At 43.3% G+C, this 18671-nt stretch overlaps 1 protein-coding gene across 2 annotated transcripts in view; it reads right to left on the bottom strand.

The window, feature by feature from the left end:
* Positions 1–12577, bottom strand: part of cpne5b (copine Vb) — a 66212-nt gene extending 53635 nt beyond the window's left edge. Inside the window, exon 1 of one of the 2 annotated variants that reach the window (XM_019881292.1) lies at positions 11998–12577. In XM_019881292.1, the coding sequence (XP_019736851.1) occupies positions 11998–12116 (119 nt within the window). In that variant the 5' untranslated portion in view covers positions 12117–12577. The remainder of the gene's footprint in view (positions 1–11997) is intronic. The other variant, XM_019881290.1, reaches the window with a different exon arrangement.
* Between the last annotated feature and the right edge of the window lie 6094 nt (positions 12578–18671).

Raw genomic sequence — 18671 nt, 5'->3', positions numbered from 1 at the left:
CACACACACACACACACACACACGCACACACACACACACACACACACACACGCACACACACGCACACACACGCACACACACACACACATCAATACACGTTGGTAAAAAGAGCTCTGGGGGGTAAAAGCAAAAGATGACAACAACTCAAACTTCAAACAGAAGCACCCAGCAAGCAGGAGGAGCTCATCTATTCAGAACCAGATCTGCTGAAATGAATTCTCATCAAAGCGATTCTTTTATAACCCTGTGCCGAGGGTAGCCCCCATAGTGCGTTGCTTTGCCACACGCCAAGCCCACATCAACAATGGTCTTGCCCTAAATTCAAAAGCTACCCTTCACTGTCCCAAATGTTGTCAAATACAAGGCTCACCAAAGTACCGATGCTTGGATGAGACTAGTTAAGTCACTAACTTTAACGGGGAACTTTGATGCAAAAAGACTTTTTAAAAAATTGTTTGTATACACATAGTTGGCGCATACTTTAAAAAAAAAATCATTATAATCCACATTACATCCACATTGCAAGTAATGAGTTATTTTAGGCAGCTCTTTCATATGGGGCTTGCCAAACTGAAAAAGGGATTGTCAAGCTCTTTGAACCAATCGTTAAAGATTCCCAGAGGATCTACAGTGCTGCATCTCAAGAAAAAGAAGAAGAAGAAGGTGCACTGGCTTTGCTACTCGGGTGAAGCACAGTTCTATCTTAAAGAGCGCCTTATCAGAGGAGGGATCTGCTGTTCCCAGCATCTCCAAATTGAAGAATCGGCGTCAAATCTTGCTCCCTCTGTATCTTGTATTATGAAACCATTCCCATATTCATCCCTCTGTCCATTTTCTACCACATATTCTGCTGAGGATCGCCAGGAAGCTGGAGCCCATCCCAGGTGACCATGGCAAGAGGTAGAAAAAAAATATCCTGCATCATAGGTGATGGTGAATGGGGACAATGAAGATAAAGGTACAAGTAATGTCGGGCGAATTTGACCTCTACACATGTATGAAAGTTTGCGACGTGAACCACAAACTTCCTCTATTCACATGTTGTTTATGTGCATTGTCTACAAATACTGTCGATATGATGCAATAATTCCTTTGAGGCTCAAGACACTGCACGTCAAGATATTCTACTACTATTATCGGTATGTGCATTTTTATTTGGTAATACCAACTCTATTCTACTTTGAAAACTTACTTTAAAACACTTTTCCATCAGGAAAGTCAACACTAGAATGTAAAATATATCTTTTTCTGCACAATTAGTTGTACATATTTGAGTTATCGTATTTTCAGCACTTAAGGTGCTTCGGAGTATGAGGTGCACCTTCAATGAATGGCCTATTTTAAAACTGTTTTCATATATACAGTACACCGCAATATAAGGCGAATAAAATTGAAGCTACAATAGTGGCTGCAGTTGCATTATGCATACACTAGATGGGGCTGCACTAAAGGAATACAATACAATACAATACAACTTGATTTATATAGAGCTTTCACAACCGCTGCAGCTGTAACAAAGCGCTTTACAGAACATTTAAAATACTACGTCTAAGAAATCAGAATATTGATCCATATATAAGGCGCATCGGATTATAAGGCGTGCAATGCTTTTAGGTGCGCCTTATGGTGCGGAAAATACAGTACATAAAGGAAAGATTACCTTTCAGCGAGTAAGATGAATGAGCTTCAAAAGTCCCGACAACAAAGAAGGATGCTATTTTAACTAATTTTAAGACGTTTGGAATTTCAAATGTGTCATCAGATTTGCATTTGAGCGTTACGCAATCTACTGGCAATGCTAGAGGGATTTCAAACAAACTTCCCTGATGTAAATGAGATTCGAAAAAAGATCTGAGATTCAGCCGAGGCAGTATTGTGTGTGCGCGTCTGCGTGTGCGTGTGTGTGTGTGTGTGTGTGTGTGTGTGTGGGTGTGTGTGGGTGTGTGTGTGTGTGTGTGTATGCACGTGCATGCGTGTGTGTGTGTGTGTGTGTGTTATTCCCCCACGTGCACAACCAAATCGCCTGCATACATGAGAATATTGCGGAGTGAAGAGAGCAGCAATATGACAGAAAATCAATCACAAGAGCGGAACAACAGACAAACGTGTCACAGAAAGTGTGCCGATGTAGCTGCAAGTGTTTGCGAGAGAAAGCGAGAGCGAGGCGGCGTAGCAATGAGAGTCAAAACAGAAATTGTTGCGGATGAGATCAGAAATAGACAAGAAGAACAAAGCTTCCTTTGCTCATGTTGGAGAGCCAAGCCCCAGTTTGGCAGACACTCACTGAACAGACTTTATTTATATCGCGTAACCCCGATAATTAGACAGATGCTCCTTTTAAGCCAACGGGAGGCTCCTCTCGCCTCTCCCACTCTTAACTGCTCCGCTCAGCCGGTGCAAACTGAGGAGGAGATAATAAATATCAAGGGATCAGTGCTTCTGTTTGAAGAGGGCATGCAAATTTGAGACGATATGATGTGGGGACTTGGACTTGACTAAAAGTGAGCATAAATTGGTTGCGAAGGTTTCACACGTGCAGCCTTCCACCCAATAAAAAGACGTACTACATTCGAAATTAAGTGAATTCACTGGGCACGGCTCTTTCTCAATGATCCTTAACCGTGTTTTACAGCGTTCACTCTTATTCTTACATGATGCATGTCAAGTGTTTATTCATATCGCCAACAGCATATTCCTTGGCAACGCACGTCCAGGAAGCATATATACATAGCGTGTGTGTAGATTGAGGGTGAGCGGTTCACGCGCCTTGAAGGCGTTTTGTTTTTTTTTTCCGATGCTGTGGTGGGTGTAGCGTGACTCTTTTCAGGTTCAAGCTGGAGGTTTACCTCTTGCGCGCGCACTGCAGTTGTGTGTATGTGGGGGTAGGCTGTATATTATGAACATGTCGATGACAGTGAATAAAATGATAACCTTATGACAAATTTCTATAAGAAATGTAAACCTAAAAGCACTGCGTGCACACGCATAATCTGCAGTGTTATAATCCCGAGTGGTTGGTGACGTTTTTGCACCTATTCAATGAATCACCGTTTAAGTAATCAGTTGGCAATGGATGATGATATTTGGCATTCACAATGGATACTCCATGCCAAGCCAAACCCGGCGGAAAAAAAAAGAAAAAATTTAAATTTGGACATGGAAAAATGTAGCATGATGATTAAATACAGTCAGAAAAAAATTCATTCATGCTCAATATATCGAGAAATCTTCGAGACTTTTGGCCCGTTTTCCAATTCTAAGCCTTTTCAAATCAGTTTTGGGAGAGAAAGTGTGAAGCTAACTCATTCATGAGCAAGGATGCTTTCATTCAGCAATAACGGCCTGCCTTATACGGAAACGCATTCCTCTCAAGGACATTTTAGCAAGGATGGATCGGAGAAACATGGTGATCCTCACTCGTACTTCCTGAAAAAACTACTGTATAGCAGGGTGACAAAATGAAAGGGGTCGTGTGCATGGTAACAGTGATGACAGAGCTGGCTGTTGTGAGCACAAAATTCGGAGTAAGATAAAGAGCAGTGAGCAAAAGGGAGTGAGGGAACAAAAAAAAAAAAGGGAGATTACAAGTGAGATGAAAAAGGACCATGTGCACAGATTGGGAAGGAAGTCATGATGGAAGAAAGAGCAATTTGTTTACAGTGCTGGATGAGCACAGAGGCGAGTGTATGGGGAAATTAAGCAGCAAATTGATGACTGCTTCCAAAAAAAATGCACTCAGCCAACATTGCTGCCTCTTCACACGGAAATATCAGCACTATTTGATAGCTAGCTAGCGATCTAGCTAACTGGCTAGATCGTATGTAGCTCGGTGGCTACATAGCTAGCTAGATCGCTAGATAGCTAGGGTCCCTGGAATGATCGGGAAATAAAATCCGCAACAATTCATCTTCACGAGATCTTGAATGAACCATCTATACAGGAATTTTAATTGAAAGCAACAATTCAATTTCAACCTGAGTCTAACTGTAATGCTGGCATTACTTGAGTGTCCAATCGATGGCAGACCCAAGCAGGATCATTCCACCCACCAGCTGTTGAATTATTCAGGCCAGAACTTCCTCTGGGGAGAATCCAAGTCAGTGTGCCAGACAGTCACACACAGTGAGCTCGCTGCCGAGCGTGAAGGCTTTAAGATCATCCCCTAAGTCCCAATGGGGAAAATTGTGCTGTTGGCCGACACAACAGAGGTCAGCCATCAGGCAGATGTGCATGTTGTCTAATTAGGAGAAGGGCTAAGTGCACATCGCTGATATTGTGATATCATTAGCCAGTGGTAACTTTTGACACAAGTAGGCCGGGTTGTTGGTACCTGTCTGCAACACTTTTTAAAAAAATTTCTTGATAGTTTTGAGATGTACAAGCTGTGCCAGATGCAGCAAAGCAACCCATAGCCGGGCCTCCTCCATGTTTTGGAGTAGGTACAGCGTAATTTCAATTTTCTTTTCTTTATTTGTAGTTATCCATACGAATCTCTTGCGTGATTGTTGGACATATGGTGAATTTTCCAATTCTGTGCCTGTATGCAGAAACACGCTATTTTTGTCACAAAAATGCTATAATTGACACTTGTTGAAACAGCTTTGATGATTTAGGGCATTGATATAATGTGTTCATGAAGAAAAATCATAACCGCTAAAATTTGCCATGAATATAATTTACAGCATTACAACTTTGCCCTGGAGCGCTTAGAAAACTGCTTGTGAGAACGGGCTGCTTTATTTGATTGCAAGATTAGAAGGATAATGCATATGAACGATTTTTCTTACTGAGCAAAAACAAACTTTTCTGAAGTGGGTCAATTTCTACAAGTGCAAGTCAAAATGATCACTAACATGCATCGAGAATCTGTACTTTGCACGTTATTGTCTGATTGGTTTTAGCCTGGAGCATGATACATTGAATCACAGAAGTAGACGTGGAGCGAAACAATCGCCTTTGAGAAGGAATTTCCAGTGTTTATGTCCTGGGAAAGAGTTCTCGATGGACTTAACAGGGGCAGGAGACATTCTTAAATGGCTGAACCAGCATATGTTCCCCTTTGATATACTTTGCAGTTTACATATTTCCATGGCAACTGCTGCACTCTTCCACGAATCTGAAATGCTTTTTTCGTGCACTGATATTGGGAGCTAACAGACAGACAGGGGTGAATTCATTTTCTATATCCATTCTATGTTATTATGCCAAAGGTGACTTGTTTTATGGTGACATATGCACCGCAGACACACGTAAAACTGGAATTAAAATGTGTTGTTTTTTATGAGGTATAAGTGTTGTGGGTCGCAGATCTCTACAGAGCCCACAAGGTGGTTTCCAACATCATGGTGATTAAAAAAAAAAAAAAAACAAAAAAAAACAAGGCGGGGCAGGAGATGATTGCTGTCTGTAGAATTCTTCCTCAGAGGACCATAAAGATGTCCAAAAGACAAATGTCACACCATAAAGTGCAAAGATGCTGATATCGCGACTAAATCCATACATTCCTGCCCCCAAAATATAAAATTAATAACTTGAATGAAAAAGAGCTAAAAAACGTGCTGGGAATTTCCCCACCTGTATGTATTTACAGCTTTATTGACAGCAGTTTGATTGAATTCAACGAGAACTCTTATAAGCCATCCTAAATAAAATTACATCCTTATGAATGTAATAAGTAGAGGAAGCAATACACTAACACACGCACACGCGCACACACACACACACACACACACACACACACACACACACACACACACACACACACACACACACACACACACACACTTTCTTCCACTCATCCATTATCCATTTCCCCTCCGGGTGTCAGCGGCACTATAATCAAATACAGTCATCTCACCCACACATATTTTCACACGTATCAAGCTTTGCCGTACCACACGGGACCATCTTGCCCAATCATCTCATCCTGCAAAAGGGGGCACGCAGCCAAAGCTGAAATAGCAGCGCAGGCTCAGAATAGGCGCAGAAACGCTTGCGATGCAACCCAGTCATGCATCGCTCACTACGAGATGCTGGATGACATTTGCATTGTCTTCGCTCGGTTGCAAACTTAGAGAAGTTGCCATATCATATCACTCGGGCGGCTTAACTTGTCTCAAGTGATTACAGTTACGTGTCACAAAAAGCGTACCCAGTTTTTGCGACACTCTCCATGTGGACACAACATGTCCAAGTGACAGAATTGGGCAGACACCATTAAAATCAATTAAAGTGAATTAATTAGAGTAGAAGTTCAACTGTAGAGAAGTGTAATCTAAGACTTCATTCGTCACAGGCTGGTGCAGGCTTGTGCACAATTATTATGTACTTCTAAATTACTTCTAATTGATGCAGGTGCAATGATAAAACGCTTACCCTCATTACAAGACAATGTGCCATCTATTTCAACTATTTTGAAACTGTTTCGAACAAATTGTTACCATCTAGAAGGCGGTGCAGTGGTGGGGGCTTTCACCAACATTTGAACTAGTGGAAGCATTAGTGGTCATCATTTTCTATTCGCACTCCCTCTGCTACAATTTTGAGTACCCCCCCAGTACTGCATCATATTTAGCGTTCGCACATGTCGCTTGTGTGGATGTGTTCCTGATAAAGAGGAAAAGTCTCAACTTGCAATTGTACAACAATGTGCCGTGTTGACAACTAAGTCACTTCTGACCCAGAGCTATGAAACTATTCTTCAAGGGTCACTTAGGTGGCTGGCTGATGCGTCTAATGGCCTTGTCAAACTACACAGCTTTTTTTTTTTTTTCGTTCATGGCGATCGCGCTGTCAGACGAGCAGATAAATGTCATTCAGTGTCTTGGACGAGGTAGGACATGTCACATTACGCGGCAAGATGAACAGAAATTCTGACATGCCGGACTTTCGTCCTCGTAGCGGTATTTTTAAATTGTGTTGCTGCAGCAGCTTCAGTGCAGGAAGAATACAAGTGACAGATTCTCCGATCAGAAGGGTGAGAGAAGCAAAGATGATCTAATAAGTTGGAGGTGCAACCATTGAAGTTTGTGTGAAACCCCCCTTGTGAAGAAAGTCAAGGCGCCACTGGCGTCAGTGTAAGCGGTGTGAAGAGTTTCTGGCCCCTTCACACACTCCAGCTCTGTAACACTGAGACGTGTGTGGTAGGAAAATGTTACATTCTGTATCCATGTCAAGAAAAGGAAGACATAAGAAAAAAAAAAAGAGGTTGACTCACTCTTGTAGAGGCGTACCTAATGATGTGGCCAATGGCAATCTCCACAGATCACCAGCAGATTTGTGGCAATTCAAAGATGACACTTTACGAATAGATGATTTGGGTTCTGTATGGCTAATTAGCACCAAGGATCATTTTATGAAATATTCTCATCAGAAGTGCTCTAACCTAAAGAGATGTGACGTGAAAGCGAGTGACAGGGACGAGGAGTGATGATAAGCCTTAGCTGGGGATCTCCCGCGGGCTTTGCTGCACCGAGTGCAATGCTTTCATATCTGTCCCAGATTCATAAAGGCACCTATCCGAGGCGGAAGCCAGGCTTCTCATAAACTCAAATCTGTATGCAAATGCCCACCCTCACGATATTTAGCACAGAAATGTAATCAAAGCCCTGTGATGCTCGCGCGAAGGAAACAAGTCGAGAAATTCCACGTCCCACGCCCCCCTTGGGGAAACACGGCACCGAAGCACACGAACAGTTTCCTATATCATTAAAACATGTGTGACGAGCGCAATCCCCCAATTAGAGTGAGATTTATCAGCTATCCTCATCACCGTCCCGAGGAGCTCTGCGGTGATGAGGTGTCACGTCGAAGAAAAGGACAATCCATGACAGTAATAGCTTAATTGGCTCCGTGTTACATTCACACGGTATAAACTTTGGCGCAAAGCTTGTTGACAAGCACACCCCAAGAAAACAAATCACAATTGGTCCCATGGAACTGCTGCCTTATAGAAAATGTCATGTGTAGGCATCACATTTTCTTTCATAAGAAATGACACAAATGTACCGTATTTTTCCACGCTATAAGGCACTTTGGAGTATAAGGCGCACCTTCAATGAATGGCCTATTTTACAACTATAAGTTACTACACAGAGTTATAAGGCGCATAGAATAGAAGCCACGATAGCGGTTGCGCTATACATCCACTAGATGGAGCTATGCTACATGAAATACAACACAATACAGCTTTCTTGATATCGAGCTTTCACAACTGCTGCAGCTGTAACAAAGCGCTTTACACTATTATTATTTAAAAAAACTACATCCAAGAAACCAGAATATTGATCCATATATAAGGCGTATCGGATATATAAGGCTTTTGAGAAAAGTGAAGGCGTTATAGTGAGGAAAAACAGTCATTATTCATTTCCAAATTGTGGCCATCCTTGTTCTTCTGCAGACCTTTTTTGCTATTCGCCGTCACTATTTTGGATGACATTTCGGTGGAGGTTTTATAGATGAATGTCCTTCCTGAATCCATCTCTCCCTATTTCTCCAGACTTGGGACTAGCAGCGACTTGGCTAGCTTTTCCCACCCCCGAGAGGTTTGGTAAGCGAAACAAAAAAGGTTAACAGCTTTTTTCAAATAACATTTTTACATTCGTACTGTACCAGATCGGGGTGTACCCCGCCTACTGCCCAGTAACTGATGGGCTAGGCTCCGGCATGCCGGTGACCCTTGTGAGGATAAGCGGATTAGAAAATGGTTGGATGGATGGACATTTATATTGTGCAAGTGTAAACATAAGTTAATTACAGTATAGTGAATTTTCAAACAATAAATCGCCTATCTATAATTGTGAGTCTGACTCTTTGAAAAGTGCTTCACCAATATATATATAGACCAATGTATTAACTTTAATATCGAACTGAGCAGCCGTGACAGAGAAATGTATGAGGCCATAATACGAATGCAGCGAGAGTGCGAGCGAGGCAGCTGTTGTAAAGCACACACATGTGCCATTGTAGCTGACAGCTAATTTGAGGTGCGCACAGGAAGTACGGTCAATATTACAGGAAACAAATCCTCTCCACCAGGTTCATAATTTGGGGTTAGGATTGCTCCTGAGCCAGTGACTTGCGTGACCTCACACATGATTTGAGGTGTGACATCTGACGGCTGACCTTGGGAGTCATCAAATCTAGAGTATACAATGAAGTATAAAGAGTATCAAATTGACAAATTGCTCATAATGTTGTCATCTTACCCTGAAATAAGTACATCGGAATCTGTTCTTCGTTTTTCTTTTGATGCTACACTGACAAACTTAAGATTTGTGAGTCAACTGAGGCTTAAGGCGAAGGACTACTAGCACTGCTGGAATGAAAAAATAAATAAATAAAACACCATTTGAATTTCATAAGAATATAATCCACTAAATAAATACCACATGATGTGCATCCTCCCTGGCTTGAAGACCAATACATTCCTCCTATTATTGCGGTTGAGTCGACTTATCCCCTGTCCACCCACTTTCTCCGTCACTGGCCCTGATAATAATATGTTGTCAAAAGCAGGGGCTGTAATTTGTAATAGGGGATATTATCCAAAACAGGGAACAGCTATCATCATGCTTGCAGACCTCCCAGAGAACATGACACAAATGCGCAGGAAGCCTCCTTTCTTCACAAATGTGACTCACACAACATTCGCACAGAAGCTTTTTCACGACTTTGAATGACACACTGCAGCACCACTTTTACTCAGCCGCGTTTCAAGGTGTTGTGTCAGGAATGGGCAGGTAGAGCAAGGCCACCTAGAAAGTACCGGGTGTGTCAGGATGCCTCTTTTTGTCGACTTTTGCATTGTTTTTGGAGTGGATTTAGTTTTGTGTCGTGATGTGTCTTGGTTTCCTGTGTCCCTTGTTCATGTCTTCCCGGTCCGCTGGTTATGTGTTCATGACTACCTGTTCTCATCAGCTCTGCTCTTTGTGTCTCCCAATCAGCTCTCTCCAGCCACTAGTGTCATTTTTCCAAACCTTTCCCTTGTCCGTTTTACTTAAGTATTCCCAATACCAACCCGCACATATTTGTTTTCCCTCTGACCTTTTACTTGGGTCCCCGTTTGGTTCTTTATTTTGGACCACAGCATGGTGGCCAACGGAGGCGGCCAGGTAAAGGTCAGTGTCATTCTGTTGGCCTTGATCTGTCATCACCTCGCTTGTCTTGACACGATGTTCTGCTTGGTTTTCCTCTCATTCCAAACATGGATTCTCGTCATGTCGTTTGCACACACGAATCCAAGTCACCTCGTTCTGTTGCCCCCGTACCCGAGTCACCTCATCATTTTGACTTCCTTCCAAACTATATGGTGGCTTTCCAATCAGGCGGGCAGCTCAGGGTCGCAGTTCTGGCCCTGCGACTGCTCAAGGACCCTGTACCAGCTCAGCGGCTGATCATGACTCAGTCACCTGTTCATGTCGAGATTGGGTGGCCCAGACCCCAACACTAGTCACCCATCAACGTTTCAACTTGCCAAACGTGAGCCCCAGGCCAGTCACCCGTCCACATTGAGACTGGCCGGCTGGGACCATCGGACCAGTCACCCTGTTGTGACCACATCCAGCGGCCATCATCCAACCCTCCGCCGGCAGCACAAATCCTACGGCCGTCATCAGCTGTTCAGTCAAGACCTCATGTCGGGCGGGCTATGGCAACTCCAAGTCGTTCACCTAAATGGCCACAACAAGACTTTGCAAAGCCTTGGACCCTGGCTGTTCAGTCAGATTTGGTTCTTTGTCCGACATCATGTGTCTTGTCATGTTGTGCTGTCGATCGTGGTGGTGACTCTTTCTCTTATCTTGTTTTTTTTTTTTTTTTGGGGGGGGGTATTTTTGTCTATTCAGTATTTTTACCTTGAAACACGGTACTTTTTTGTAAATATTTTACAGAACCCTGCTCTCTTGCACATGGGCCCCACCTGTGTCTTTGCCTGCACTCCACCACAACATGCACAAACGCAAATGCAAGCGCACGCACACACACACACACACACACACACACACACACACACACACACACACACACACACACACACACACACACGATGTGACTGTGGTTCAAATGCCATGAACGCGTATGATTTATTTATGACTAAAAGTGGGATTCCAGCAGCAAATGTGCTTTCCTAATGTAATATATCACCTTCTTGCTCCATCTCACAATCAGATAGCTGCACAAAAAAGGGTCCTCTTGCACCCACAAAGTATTTGAATGCTGCTTAATTCTGCAATCAGATAGGATATTCAAAAAAAAAAAAAAATCTTTTAGACTTCAACCATGGAACCCTTCTAAACTGAACCCCGCCACTCCTTTTTTCTCATTGCAACACTACAGCACCACGGTTGTCCAGCAATTAAAATGAAATTCTTCACTTTTTTTTTTTTTTAATCACTCTTTGCTGAGGGATGTGCCACAGAGCTCTCTTTATGTCAGACAGTACATCAATAATGCACACACAGCTCAAACTGGCTCGCTCGAATGGCTCAACAACCTAAAAACCCATCATGAAAGGATGTGAGTGCAAGCATGCGCGTGTTTGTGAATAAAAGTCTGAGGGCGTTGGGAGCCTTGACTTTCAAAACCTTTTGAATTTTGAAAGCGTTTTTTGAACACGTATTATTGACTGCATTATTTTCTGACATCACATTTAATAGTTTGCTATAGTGGAAAAGTAAAGGCTGTTGTGAAGAGGTCAGGGGAAAACACTTATTCAGTGCAGACACTTTCAATGCATGCAGGATTGATTGCTTGCAAATTATTGCATGCTCCTTTTTTTGTGTCAAGTCTTAAATTCTTACCGCAAGAAATCTGTCAAATGTGTCCCCCGTGTGACACCTAATTTGTTCAAGCAAATACGTTTTACGTGCTATACTGTATATATATGTATTAAAAAAAATAATCAAAAGAATTCAAGGCAAAAGTCCAACAGTGGGTGCGGCACCTCACACGCAACTTTCCCCCGACTTTGCGCCCCCCAACAGCGCGCAGACTGACCTGCAGGAGACCGTGACTTCCACCTTGGTGGCGGGGATGTTGCCGGTGATGGGGTCGAAGTCGTACACGGATGACATGTTCTCCATCTTGTTCATCACCTCCCTTTCCACCACGTCCATCTCGAGGGCGCGCGGTGGCTCCGGTCTGATCCGGGAGGCGCAAAGCCTGGCCCCGATGGAGCGCGTCGAGTCTCCACCGACTCCGGAGACCAGATCAGAGACCAGGTGGTCTCCGGTCCGACCCGGTGAGGCAGCCACTTCAGATATGTTGAGGCTGGAGATGAAAGTGAGCAAATGTGCTGGTGAAAACCCACGAAGGCAGACGTGCAGTTGGTTATGTGTCCATACAGCCGGGGAAGTTTTGCGGTGTGATTGTGCGCCGAGATGAAAACTGTTCTTCTCCTTGCTCCGTGTGCACAGTGGAGCATGTGGAGAGGAAGAAACGCAGCAGATGCACTCAAACGTATCGTCCTCCTCCCTGAATGAATCACGATCAAGTGTTGGCGACCCTGCCCAAAGCCCACGGCATGCAGAGAGTGTGCGCGCAGTGGTTCGTTCACGCGCGGATTTCTTTGACGAGTTGACGTGATCGCAAAAAAAAAAAAAAAAAAAAAAAAGACGATGGTTACATGTAATTCAATCATAGGCTTCCCAACGCGATGGTTGCGGAGTTTGTTGATGCGCTAAAGATTTCCAAGGGGGTTCCCCAGTGACTTGCGGCTGGCAAACGATGGCGATGGTTTAGAATGAAGAGCTTTGAATGCGCATGCTTATGTTTTTTTATTGAATATCTGTGACCAAAAAAATACGTCAAGAATACCTTTTCTATAACTCACTGGTTAAATGTAATTTTTTTTTTTTTTTGGTCATTTCATGGCAACTGTAATAACGGACAGATGCCCTAAAGAATGCTGGGGAAAATACTTAGCATTCACAACAATAGATGGGCAACTGTTGAAAAAAAACAAAAAAAAAACGGAGATCATTTGGGGGCCAGGGGGTGTCCGTGAAAAATTAGGAAAAATCCAAAATATGAAAAAAATATTGGCATTTTTTTTTTCAAAATAATCCGCGGGTGCCAAACGGCAAACATGCAGCGCTACTAAAACAGATTACTAATTTGTGCACACAAACATTCTTATTTGTTCACACTAAATACTATTTCATGTACAGCAATTATTGCTTCGTGTGCGCGAACTATTTCTTCTTGCGCATGAAATAGTTAAGGCATGGACAAGAGGGTAAACAAATTGCGCGCACCTTCACTGACTCGCTTCTCACTGACCTAAGTGCCTTCAAAAACCCACAACTTATTGCATTTGATGTTTTTATGTTATACCAACATGAAGTAGTGATATTATGACAAAAAGTTTTCATTTCGTATGCATCCACCGTGTAACCGTGATGCCCCCCAGAGAGATCGTTGCAGTTGCTGCGCCGGTGAAGCTAGCTTTTTCTTGGTGATAATCATTCCTTGCAATGCCTAGCTTTTCATGATGTCCTTGTCACTCATCCCGAACCTAAAATAAAATTCGATCACGCTGTCCCTGCCCATTATTTCTTTCCTTCGACCTTTCAACTTTGAAAGAAGGTGCGTTCGATTTTTCATTCAAGTGATCGGGAAGGTGCTATAACTACTTCTCGCGCACTTTCGTTTGTTCTGATTCTGAAAGGCGATTCTGATTTTTTTTGTCCACACAGTGTATTGAATGCGCACAAAGTAGCAGTTCGTGCCCACAAATTAGTTCCTCGTGCATACATAATCGTCACAGCATGTGCACAAAGTCGGTTTTTTTCTTCAAATGTCATGTCTGGGGCTCCGTAATTTTTAACCTTTAAAAACAGCCCTCTCTGATGACGACATACTACATCCACAATAAGAAAATCTGTTTCTTTGGAAGTGTCAAAACAAAGTCCTAATCATTCCTGTATTGTCCAACGGTGGAACACGCGTTGCTCCATGTACGTTTGTGCCAGCGGAGGCGTGCGCTCAAGCAGTTTTAAGAAGTGCAGCTACCAAGTAAAATATGTTCAAGCAGGCTGAGGCCAAATCAATATTAATTACACGGAAGGGAATTACATATTTAATGGCACGCATCCATCATTGGCCAGTTGTTTGCCGCTAAGACTTTGGACCCAGTAAACTATTGTAATAAATATGCAAAACTGGTGCATGTGGCGCATGCCAACAATGAAATGGGTTTGCCATATTGAGCTAAGTACACTTCCCAAATGCAAGCAGTCTGCAATGGAGCCTTTGTTAAGTCCCTCACTCTCAATCTCATGAGGGGGAAAACATCACATTTGAAGGACTACGGAGAGCACAGCTGGCATTTTCGATTTAATATGGCAGCGGAGACCACACATCCGTAGTTTGTCTCCAGCTTCTCTTCTTGCTGACATGTACACACACATACACACCACCGCACAGTCTCACACACAGCTTTGCACAGTTTCCCACTCATAAATGGATAGAGAAGCACATGGCTTTCCTTGCAAAAAGCCGCTATAGTTGTCTGGATTCTGGAAATCAATTTATGCCAGCAAAGGAAGCCCCTGCCCACACAGCCCTCCAGCTTAACATCAGCAACACACACACACATGCATACACACGCATAAAAAACGTTTATCTTCTCGCACGTCACTGAACAGCCCGTGTAGAAGTACACACATGTCCACATGCGCACCTTTTCCTCCGATTCATGTATTTGAAAGGTTTGATGTGGATGCGCACGTGAAGCCCCCCAGAGAGATCGTTGCAGTTGCTGCGCCGGTGAAGCTAGCTTTTTCTTGGTGATAATCATTCCTTGCAATGCCTAGCTTTTCATGATGTCCTTGTCACTCATCCCGAACCTAAAATAAAATTCGATCACGCTGTCCCTGCCCATTATTTCTTTCCTTCGACCTTTCAACTTTGAAAGAAGGTGCGTTCGATTTTTCATTCAAGTGATCGGGAAGGTGCTATAACTACTTCTCGCGCACTTTCGTTTGTTCTGATTCTGAAAGGCGATTCTGATTTTTTTTGTCCACACAGTGTATTGAATGCGCACAAAGTAGCAGTTCGTGCCCACAAATTAGTTCCTCGTGCATACATAATCGTCACAGCATGTGCACAAAGTCGGTTTTTTTCTTCAAATGTCATGTCTGGGGCTCCGTAATTTTTAACCTTTAAAAACAGCCCTCTCTGATGACGACATACTACATCCACAATAAGAAAATCTGTTTCTTTGGAAGTGTCAAAACAAAGTCCTAATCATTCCTGTATTGTCCAACGGTGGAACACGCGTTGCTCCATGTACGTTTGTGCCAGCGGAGGCGTGCGCTCAAGCAGTTTTAAGAAGTGCAGCTACCAAGAAAAATATGTTCAAGCAGGCTGAGGCCAAATCAATATTAATTACACGGAAGGGAATTACATATTTAATGGCACGCATCCATCATTGGCCAGTTGTTTGCCGCTAAGACTTTGGACCCAGTAAACTATTGTAATAAATATGCAAAACTGGTGCATGTGGCGCATGCCAACAATGAAATGGGTTTGCCATATTGAGCTAAGTACACTTCCCAAATGCAAGCAGTCTGCAATGGAGCCTTTGTTAAGTCCCTCACTCTCAATCTCATGAGGGGGAAAACATCACATTTGAAGGACTACGGAGAGCACAGCTGGCATTTTCGATTTAATATGGCAGCGGAGACCACACATCCGTAGTTTGTCTCCAGCTTCTCTTCTTGCTGACATGTACACACACATACACACCACCGCACAGTCTCACACACAGCTTTGCACAGTTTCCCACTCATAAATGGATAGAGAAGCACATGGCTTTCCTTGCAAAAAGCCGCTATAGTTGTCTGGATTCTGGAAATCAATTTATGCCAGCAAAGGAAGCCCCTGCCCACACAGCCCTCCAGCTTAACATCAGCAACACACACACACATGCATACACACGCATAAAAAACGTTTATCTTCTCGCACGTCACTGAACAGCCCGTGTAGAAGTACACACATGTCCACATGCGCACCTTTTCCTCCGATTCATGTATTTGAAAGGTTTGATGTGGATGCGCACGTGAAGGCAGAGGTTCCAATGAGTGGGTTGATCAGACAGAAAAAAGAAAATGGGAATAGAAAGACCTTTTGAATGACAGACGCTGTCTATTTTTTGCAATAATTCGACAAACACCGCAATCAACTACCGGTTTGTGGTGGAAAAACACTTGAAGCAATTATCAGCTAATTACCGAGAAACTGAAGCTCAAAATGCAGATGCCAATTACCAAAGGGAATCACGGCCAAGCAGGCGCGTTGTGTAATCGATCGTCCAGAGCGACAAAATGCCGGATTCTTGCGTTAAATGCTTTGGCTCTATCCAACTGAGATGGAGCAGGAGGTGGTCAGTGCTTTGTGCTGGTGGTGACATTAATAACACCATAGGGGATTCAAATGCCCCCTTCCGTCCATCTCTTGTCCCATTTCCTCCTTCCTGCAGCTTCGTAAGCGCTAATTACTGAGTTTCGGCTTCCGAACAGCAGGCTGTCCAAAAATACCATCTTTTTCCAAGGGCAAAAACACACGAATGTCCTGTCAAGCAAGATACACTATGTTAAAAGATGTTTATTTTAGCAGTTTTAACGTGTAATTCCAATTCATCGTCTTATTTAAAGTACGCCCTGGATGGCTGAATGTAACATTTTGGGCAAATAAGTGTGAGGCACACGTTCAGGGGCGGAAAATTTGACGTCAGGCGCGTAATTGGTAGTCAAACTTAATCAGGTCCTGTAGTTGGAGATGTTGTTAATGAAGAAGCCCATCTGGCAGGGGATGTGTCATCGTCTTGTAATGACCTGTGAGTTCTTGGGAAGAATTTCTTCAAAATGTTCAAGAAAAGAGACCCTAAAACGATCCAAAAAGGAAAAGTAGCCTTAATACAGCCAATCTACATATTTGACATCAGGAAAATCTCATGGCACACCACCAAGAAAATATGTCAAAAGTAACGATGATCTCACAAATTGCCTGTGTGTAAAATCTTGACCTGTTTCTTTGAACAAAAAGCTCTTCTTCGGCTGTATGAATGGCAGGTTAATTGTACCTTCCGCCATCTAGTGGAAATTCATTGAATAGTTCTGCCTGTCACTAAACGTTAACTGGCATGCATATACCTGTAAATGAACACAGATGCATGATTTGTAGCAACTAATATTTTTTTTAACCAATCAAGTGGAATCGCATCCTTTGCTGTGACATACCTGATTCCGTGATACATTTATTTCTAACATTGGTTTGGATCACGTTTACACACGAGGTCATACAAAGATGGAGAGGAGTTCAAAAACTCTTTTGACCCCAAATCAAAGCTTCAAGAATTCACCATTTTGGAACTTGCTTCTGACCTAAACCAAATTGAAAATGCATGCTGTGAGCTCAAGGGATCTGTGCACAGGAGCTGTCCTTGCAGTCTGACAAATTTGGAAAGCTTTTGGGAGCGACGGCTTCAGCTAGTAAGTACAGATGAGTCATCCTGATAGATTCCAACCCAGAAGAACCGAATGCTCTATGAAAATGTGCTTGAAGAAACTACGAGGGCCAGAGACTCCCTAACATATTTGTTGTTTGTTTTGTTTTATGAAACAGAATTAACGTACGACTGGTTCGTACATCCGCCTCAAAAATCAGAGTTTCCGAGTTCAAAGCTCAGCCCTGGCCTACTGTGTCACGTTGGCATGTTCTCCCCCATGCTTGTATATCCACCCCGAGGCCCTCCCCAAGACTGTGGCTGATCTCAACCTTTCATACATACTCTAGACGTGAGAAGTTCCCTTTTCACGAAATACATTTGAAAGTTGAGCGCCACCGTCTTGTATTTGGAGTTTGACTGAAACGCACTGCTGCGCCCCCAACTTGCTGCTTGACGTCGAAGCCTCCACGGTGGCGTACACAGAAACACGGGGCTCGATAAATCTCCCTTCAATGGGAGACACACAATCCATCCCCGCCGCCCCTGGGTGTAATCCCACTCTGTGGTGCTGTTGTTTAATCCGAAATCAAACGTCTCCCGAGGTGGCTAAAATGAAAGAGGAACATTTTCTGAATGATTAGCCGGTGACTGGCAAGCAAACAGAAGGGAAATACGCTCACGCAAGGCGCGCATGCAATATTTATGGGAGGGGATGTGGCTGATTGACTGCCGGAAGGCCTGCTGTCCCTTCAGACCGCAGCAGCGCAGCGTGATGTTGGATGAGTGAGTGAATAACAGTACATGTAAAAAAGAAACTACTCGGGAAGTCTTGATTCAAAACTTAACGAGTCAAAATGAATCACAATGAAACGAGGCTCTCTTTCGAACTTGTTGCAGGACGAAGAGCAGCTTTGACTTTTACTGTAAATGGGAACCATTCCCACCAATAAATGAACCGCATTTTGGGCAAATTGACCTCTGGGGACTAGTTAAAAAGCCACAGAGATGTTCGCGGCCATAGCTGCTCTAAGTCACCGTTGGCATTCAAATTGATTACAGCCGGGATGGGGCAACTTAAATCCTGGAAGGGGGTGGGGGGGGCACAATTTTTCATCAGTGCTACTCGGGAGCCACATAGGATCACACACTTCATGCTATTTGAAATCTAAGTGCAAAAAATATGTTCTCTTGATACATTAAATTTTTCATCGTACATTTT

Source organism: Hippocampus comes, unplaced genomic scaffold (genome assembly GCF_001891065.2).
Source record: "Hippocampus comes isolate QL1 unplaced genomic scaffold, H_comes_QL1_v1.1 scaffold68, whole genome shotgun sequence".
Taxonomy (NCBI): domain Eukaryota; kingdom Metazoa; phylum Chordata; class Actinopteri; order Syngnathiformes; family Syngnathidae; genus Hippocampus; species Hippocampus comes.
The sequence above is the reverse complement of the archived record's forward strand: the minus strand, read 5'-3'. Positions and strand labels throughout refer to the sequence as shown.